General features: G+C 39.7%; 1 protein-coding gene across 1 annotated transcript in view; it reads right to left on the reverse strand.

Moving 5' to 3' along the window:
* The window catches only part of ATAD2B (ATPase family AAA domain containing 2B), a 4,508,062-nt gene extending 4,501,065 nt beyond the window's left edge, over nucleotides 1-6,997 (reverse strand). Inside the window, exon 1 of the mRNA XM_044063554.1 lies at nucleotides 6,442-6,997. Coding sequence (XP_043919489.1) covers nucleotides 6,442-6,564 — 123 coding nt within the window. The 5' untranslated portion in view covers nucleotides 6,565-6,997. The remainder of the gene's footprint in view (nucleotides 1-6,441) is intronic.
* Between the last annotated feature and the right edge of the window lie 1,713 nt (nucleotides 6,998-8,710).

The raw sequence follows: 8,710 nt of genomic DNA on the forward strand, positions 1-8,710 counted from the left end.
ATAGTATACCTCAGCTCGGCGTCCCTAGGCAGAGCTTAAACAGTAAATACATGCAAATGCGGGCCTTTAAACCAGAAAGTTGAAAGGGATAGAAAAACTGCCCAAACAGCCAATAAACTACAATTACTGGGCCAGAAACCACTCCTCTTGTGGTAGCTAGACTACCTAGTGTTTACTACTCCCACGGATAAGCTAGAAGGCTTCCCTCCAACAGACAGGCTTGGGGGGGCTCAGAAGCTTACAAACAGTCCTGGATACAGCAAATCTGTAGCTTGACTAGGCTAATTACATGAAAGGCGGAAAACAAGCGTAGAACTTTTTTTTTTCTCATATAAATACAGAAAAGCAGTTAAAACAGCAGTAAAAACAATTCAAATGCAGTGCAAGCTATCACACTTGAGCGTGTAGCAGTATTAAAGCAAATACAGTTTAAATAAATGCAATTAAATTAAAAAAACTACTAAAAACAAGTGAAGAAAGCAGTAAATTAGGAAAAAATCAAAATGGAGGCACTATCAAGTATAAGAAAACAATGCCAGCAGATACATAAATAATTCAGTCAAGCAAAAATTAAGACAGTGCAGAACTTTGAACAATTAAAAAGTGCCAAAAAATACTTAAATCAGCTCTATATTTCCAGATTGTTTGAGAAGCACACAGTCAGAACACAAGGAGATTCATGTTTGTAGTGAGGTTCTGTGAACAATTCTGTACAGGTTCTTGTGGACTTGGGGTTAGGCTGGGCATTGAATTTTGACTAACTGTTGGTTAATAGGATGTAGTTTGCTTTAGATTAGATCCTAAATGGAAAAGGTTTTTCTGGGTTTTCCAAGTTGATTTTTATTTCAAAGGAGAAAGCATTATGATCCGCTCTCACCAGGGAGACCATGACACGGGTGGGGAGGCAGCACTCTCCCATACTGGTGATGACTAGGTCCGGTATGTTAGTACCTCTGGTCAGACTGCATACTATCTGATCAAAGACATTTGTGTTTAATAAGACCAGAAAACACTGCGCCTGCAAGTTGGAGGTAGTGTGCATTTCCCCAGTCTATAGAGAGGTAATTTAAGTCTCCCATGAAAATTGTGTTTGGTTGGATGGAGAGTGCCTCCAGTAGATCTAGAGGAGAGTTGCTAGATTCTTGTGACATAGATGGTGACCAATCCCTTGCTAAGATATGAAACGGCCCATCTACACAGACATGCATTTGGATGAACTTCAGGGTATCATCTTTTTTTAACAAACCTTGAGGTATACTTGATGCTACTTGTAAATCAAAACCACCTTTTGTCCCTGTGTGGCCAATGTCCTACATGTGTGGAAGGTACAGCACCCTTGCACTGCCAGATCACATTCTGTGGCTTTAAACCATGTCTTAATAATGGCACATATATCTATTTTCTCCAGAGTGAGGACAGCTTGTAGGGTGTGGAGTTTCTTGTTAAGGCTCCAAGCATTGGACATTAACACGTTCCGGTTCCTTTGGGCTTTTATTGGCTGTGTCAGTAGGTTTGTCACTTTGGCATTGCCTAAAAAAAGGCTCTAAGGGGGTGAACAGAAATTTAGCCAAAATATGAAGTCCCAGGGGAACAGGTGCAGGCCACCTTTAGCAAAGTAACCTGGTCTGCTGACCATGTCCTCCCAGGCTGAAAGATAATGAATGCCCCTGGACTGACACCAAAAACTAAATCAATTCTTAAGTCAATGATTTTTTTGTTCATACTGTGAGATCATCACTGGTGAAAGTAAAGTGTTGCTGAATGCAGAGCACATACTGGTCTAAGGCACATATTTAGAGATGTCCCCTTAATGTCTCTCTCCACATACTCCACAGAGGTACATCTCAGATCATTTGCACCCATACAGACTATGACAGATTATTATGGATACCTGTGGCGCAGAGACTTGTGTACATGTGTAACTTGGCAGACCCTGACTCCAGATACAAAACTGATCATAATCTTGTCCAGTCTGGTGACAAGACACCAGTGTGTCCTACAATGGAGGACCCTATGATAAGAACAATACATAAATTGTTTACTCGTCTTACGGGTTTTGATTTTGGGGGTAGGCCTAGTGTTTGGTATTGCTACTGATGTGTGCTTACAGGATGCAGAGGATATAATTTGCTCTTTGTAGGCTTATGAAGTCTTTTAAGGTTGAGGGAAGAATGCATTTTAGTGCATTAGCACAATTTTTATTTTATTTTATTTTTTATTTTACATTTGTTGACCGGGCTAGTCTAGCTGGATATATGTCCATTTTCAGTAGAGGCCCGGGGAGAAAAGCTCCACACATAACATAAGCAAGACAGATAGACAAATTGTTAATAAAGACTTGCACATAAAAATATACATTTAAATCAACTAGTAATCAAAAATCAGCATACATTAAAGGAACTCAAAAATTTAGGCTCATACACAATGTTCTGTCGATTTCAAAGCAAGTTTACCTAAAACATATGGTTATGCAGTAAGGCAACAGCCATGAAGATTACATTAAAAGCTCGAAGGGAAGAGAAGTAGAAGGAGTATGAAGGAAAGAAAAGAAATGGCACAAGGCCAGAATCATAAGTAAGAGAGGAGAAGAAAAAAGACAGTCAAGACGAGGTGGGAGAGATAGTAGACGTAGGTCAGAGCATAACAGGACAGCAGGGAAGGGAAGCAGGGTAGACGTTAGTTTTCAGGCAAAATGAAGGGTTAAAGGTTAGGAGAGAGTAAGGAGAGGGAGGTTAGCCTGAGTACTACAAGAACAGAGCCAGTGGTTTTGGAAAGTTGGCCTGGAGTACTACAAGAACAGAGCCAGTGGTTTTGGAAATGTAGTTTGATTTGTTGTTTGAAGAGAGGTAGGGGTGAGATTAGTGTTAATTCTTTAGGCAGCAAATTCCATACTCTGCCTACAGACACAAGACAGTGTCGGTGTGTGTTGTGAGTGTAGTGTTTAAGTGTGCTTTTTACAACCTAGTTTATAAGTGAGATTTTTGTCTCCAAGGAAGTTGTGCAAGTACATCTCTCATACTGTGCTGGTTTCTTTAAGTATTAACTCCATTACATTTTACATTCACCCTGAAAAGCCTTTTCTCCATAAGTAAAGACAAGACTGATTACTGTAAATAGTGTACTGTGCGCTCACATCATTAAAATGTTTTATAACACTTTTGTCACAGTTAACCCATGTACATTTGACATATATTTTTCACACACAAAATCATGATAAAATGCACTGTGCAATAATCCTTAAAAGACTATCCTTATGGAGTGATGGCATCTATTCATCAGCATTATCTGTATTTATCTTGCGTTTGCTTTTCTTTATATATTGGAATATCCCACCACCAAAGCCACATTGGGTGACTCTGGTAAACTAGTGAAATAAGTAAACTCTTCCCCTAGTCTTAAGTCCACCATTAAAAAAAATTATAAAATCCACCATTAAAAAAAAATATAAAATTACCATTTTTCTATCATATAAATTTCCAATAATGAAAATATTTCTCAAATACCTTATAATTTCTTAAGCTTATAATACCAAGGACTTAGCAAGCATTCAAGTCTAATTGCCCTAGGCCCTTAAAAGCCTGGCCAAGGTCTACCCTTATTTACATGATCAGCACCTACTGCCCCTGTCCAAGAGGAACACAAGTGGAACACCCAGGGTGAATTTACGGTTACCCATCCAGTCGTCCATATTGTGTTTGAAGAGAGCCAGTGAGGTGCTCTGTTTGACATGAAGTGGGAGTCTGTTCCAAAGGTGTGCTAACCTCTGGGAGACCATTCTGTCCTTCCAGCAGGTTCTATTAATGTCACATACCAGGTTAAGATCTTTAGAGCAAGTAACCTGTGCACCACTTGACTTGCGGATATGCAGCATTTCCAATAAAGCAGGGTTAGAGATTGCCTTGTATGCAAGGCAGAGATCACCTCTCTAAATAATCCATATGAAACAGAATAAAGTGACAGTGATTTCAGATTATCCACATAGGACAGATGTTGAAGACCTTGAATGTTCCTTGTGAGGACCCTTTCTGGTCTCTCCAATTGCTGCAAGTGCTTGGAAAGGTACATACCAAAAGGGGCATTGTACTCATTGGCCTGCAGAGACAAGAGTACAGGGATGCCCTTACATATGAGATGAGCAATATAGAATGCCCTTCTTACCACTGTGGAGATATGGAGATCAAACAGTAAGGTTGCTGTTAACATGTGTGCCCAGGTCTCTAACCACCGAGTGTGTACTTAGGGTGTTGCCAATGATGTGGTAGTTAGCAGGAACATCACTCTTACCAAAAGGGATGATAAACTCAACGCAAAAAAAGTATTAAGGCCATGACTTTGGCACCAATCAAATGTCTGTGTAAGACCCTCTTGTAGGCTGTTGACAACATTCAGAGTTTCTATAACCGCTCCCAGTTTGTGTTCAACAAACTTTGTCAATCACAGACTTAGTTTTAGCCTGCACTTCGGAGAAATATATTCCAAGCAGTAGCTGTCCCAGGACTAACCTTACACTTTCTTCGTGGAGAATACTTCACTCCTGTAAAGCATGCCAAACTAACTATTATACACCTGATGTATATTATATTACAAATACTCCCCCTCCTCATTTTACTAGGGTTACCACCTGCCCACTTTGCGAGGGACAGTCCCTCTTTGGGTAGTTGTGTCTTGCAAAAAAAAAAAAAAATGGCAAAATGTCCTGAGATTTTAGGACAAAAATATTTCCTATATTTTATGTAATAGTTGCATAAAACAGTTATTCTGTATCTGAAACACCCAAATGTTATAAGAAACAGAATAAGCAACTAAAATGCTGTAAGAATAAGCTTTTATTTCGGCAAAAAAGTAAAGTTCTGTCCTTTGTACTGGCCGTGGGTATGTTTCACCCTGCAAAATCTGACGTTTGTACCAAAAATGTCCCACTTTGGGCATTTGAAAAGGTGGCAACCCTACATTTTACTGATATTTTACCTGTCATGTACCATTATGCTAGTGCATACTTTTAAATGCTTGCTTGCGGAGTGAGCCTGAAAATGGTCAGCAAAGACCAGTGCTCTACCCTAGTTAATAAATAAATAAAATAAAAACACACAGACATATCACGTATCATATCGCTCAGTCAGTGACTCAAACATTTCCGTACTTCTTTAAAAAAATGTTCTAGTGACCCACTACAATTGAGTTTAGGACATGCGTTAATAAACGTGCCCATTCAATTAAAGCTAACAGGTATATACAGGATACCTGGAAACTGCAGCAAGTACAATTGGTGCACAGTGCACAACACCAGACAGACCGTGAAATTTTAAGACGTAGTATCTAAATATCAACAGGCAATGCAGAATTAGTATAGCAACTTAAAATGGGACACTGCAGTCGCCAACAATAAACTAATGCTCATCAATTCTAAAAGAATGCTGTTTCAACTGTCAAAAAAGTAACTGCCACTGCGTTTACAATCAGAATTCTATTTTTTTTTTCATTTTATGTTGGGATCATATAAGCTTACACCAAACAGCAGATTCAAACAGCAATAACTTTTAACCGTTTAAAAAAATAACTTGCCAGGTACGCTGCCCCAGCGACTGAAAGATAACAATAAGAGCCAGTAATTTTACTGGGCAATATCAAAGTGAAATTCAACCTGTCATGTCCAGCCCTACAGATGGATTTAAGCTTACAAGGCTTCTAAAACTCTGGACCACGTGGAATTTTCTGCTGCATTCTGAAACAAGGCAAACGTAAATATATTGTAAAAACGGACAATTTGGGGGGGAATCAATATCAAAAGTGGTATATTACTGTGGAAAGTAAAATTAAGCTGAAGCGCAAATGAGTCCGTATATTTTGAAAAAAAAGCAAAACGCTAGTTAAATACAAAGGAAACCACAATACACCACAGACAACTACGATGTCTGGCATTGCAAAGTGCAATTCCAAAAAGTTTTATAGAAGTTAGCCAAACATTTACAAACTTTTTTGCCGTAGCCGTACTCTGCAATAGCTTAATGTAGCCACAGATGGTGCTATATTGCCTTCACCCTTCCCCCCCATCGGCACACTATCAGAACAGATGTTGTACCAGCAACACAACTTCAGAGACTGAAACTCCTGACACAGACCATCTAAACAACAGTACAGGTTTAACATTGAGCAAGACATGCTGTCTATTTATACAAGCTTTCAAAGCTGAACAATTCCCATTCGCATCGAATGTAAATATTCTACTTTCTACTAGAATTACAACCGTCAGTCTACCCAAAACACAGGGACTGTGACCACAGGCAACAGCTTTCTTCAGCCCTCCAGACAACCCCCTTCCGCGCTACTTTTCTGCAAATCACCGAATACCGTACACTGCCATGCTAACAAAAGAGGCCGGTACTCCGCAGGCCCTCACCAGATTAGACCCTCCACAACAACACACAGAAAACGGGTTCTTACATGCTCAGCTCCCTTTTGTCTGCTTCTGTTCCTGGCAGACCTTGTCCTAGAGGAGATAAAATGGCTGGGAGTGGAAGAAGGAATAGGGGAAGCAGGTACAGAAGTCCTCCTGGTGTTCACCATTTTCTCTTTCTTCTGTCAATCGCTTTGCTGTCCCTAAATGCTCTGAACAGCGTGTTTCTGTTTGTAAATCGTTCAGTCTGAGTTACCGGGCGCCATTTCTCTCTTCTCTGTCAGCAGATCAAGTCGCTGCACTTCCGCTACGAGCGCTTGCCTCGCTGAGGAGCAGCACTGGTGGGGGGTTTTACCCACTTTACAGTTACTGGTTTTTAGTGTTCAAAATCGGGCTATAAGGTCTTACTCTTCAGCAACTGTCTAATGTCAATCAGCTGTATCTCTTTGCAGTTTCAGATCCTACCGTGTAATAAGCAAACAAAACGTGCTTGCATTTGTGTGTGTGGTCACTCAAATGACTGTGTCCCCCAAATTTCTTGACAATCTGTGACGCTGGAATTTGGAATATAAGGGAGTGCAGATTATTTCAAAGGCATTCTCGTGCCTGTAAAGATAAACTAGCATGCACAGTTTTATAACCGTAACCGACCACTTTTAACTCCAACCTGTGTAGCTGGGATTAAATTCAAAACGTGCACATAGTGTGTAGTTTTAATTACCGACCAGGTGTTAATAAGTTGCTGCTCTTGACATACCACGACCTTGCACACTTACACTGCATCCTGTGGTAACTGCCAGCAGCTATTCAACGTAAACTGACAGTGTTGCTGTACCCCTTCTGTGCTACACCTCATTCAGTTCATTCAAGTTCACCGAGTTTTACTTAACGCCTTCAGTACCAGAGTAAATTCGCTTTATATTCCACACTACTGAATTATATAAATTGTACTTAACTAGTCTGGGACTCGTATGAGAAGGGGTCGGGATCCTGGTAAACGAGACGCACAGACCCTAGTTTTCAGGGACGTCCTAAAATTTTGACTCATTTTTTTCCTGCATTTCTGGTACTTTTTTATTTATTAGGAGGAAAACAATCGCGGTGGATTGCAGTTTGTAAATATCGGTAATCATTACATTTACTTCAGGAATTGCAGTGTTAACTTGCATTCCGTTTGTCTGTCCGCTTTTTATTTTAAAAAAAATGTCCCTAATTTGGGGCAGTTCCCCCAATTATTTTTGCTATACATACTGTTTTGATAAATATATTGCAAACGTTATTTATAGTACTCTACGTTTTCTTCTTCATCGGTTAGCCTACGAGTTCATAAGTAGGCACTAGGCTATCGGCCCAAGGGCCTAAGTAAGCCTAGCCAACAAGGTTCCCTGGCTTACGCCACCCAAGAAAGTTAATTGAAACGATTGAACATACCTAAGAGCAGGGCTGATCATATAATAGACTCTAATAGCTAAAGGAATCACCAGACCCCCTCCCCCATATATGTCCCACTTGTGTAAAATATACTACCATTATCATACAAATAATAAATAAATACACTACATTACCACAGACATCCACCTGTGCTGGTGCCCTATTTTTAGACTTATAAAAAGTACAGGCTACAGTCAACTACCCTATTCTTTTCAACCCCACTTTCTTCCCATAATCTCTCAAATCCTACTTTGTAATGCTTTTTCATCTATTTATCTGCCCACATAATAATAACAAAGCTGTGAGACAGGATCAATGTGCAGCTGCCACTTGTACATAGCTCAGAAGATTTAATCTGCACTTTTTTATACTTTCTTTTCCCGGTTTGTTTTCATATGTTTTAATACTCTTAATGTTCTCTGTACCCACCTCTTCTGGTGTCCTCCAAGGTTTGGTTCTAGCCCCACTACATGTTTGTGAATGACAGATGCCAGGAAGTGTAATAGACCTACTAACTTAATTCTCTGTAATGATTTAATGCTCTGCTTTTCTGCCTTTCACATTAAAGAAGTTAATGCCATCCAGTAAAAGAGATTTGATAATCAGTCCCAGCCTGTGATTTTGATCTGTTAAATATAACTAAAATGAAAATAGTGTTTTTCTTCTCGGCATCCAAATCCATCTCATAGACTTGTACTTAAAATCTGTACCCAGAACAGAATTATTCTAGAAGCTGTCAATCACATTAACTTAAACAGATTCACACTTTGTCAGCACCTGAGGTTTGATCCACAGGTTAGCGTCTTTACCCTGAAAGTCAACCAAAAGCTTGGACTCTACTGAAATAAATTGTTTCTAGCTGACTTAGCTATAACCTCATTAGTA

This window comes from Protopterus annectens, chromosome 2.part1, assembly GCF_019279795.1.
Source record: "Protopterus annectens isolate FY-2018-M chromosome 2.part1, PAN1.0, whole genome shotgun sequence".
NCBI classification, from domain to species: domain Eukaryota; kingdom Metazoa; phylum Chordata; order Ceratodontiformes; family Protopteridae; genus Protopterus; species Protopterus annectens.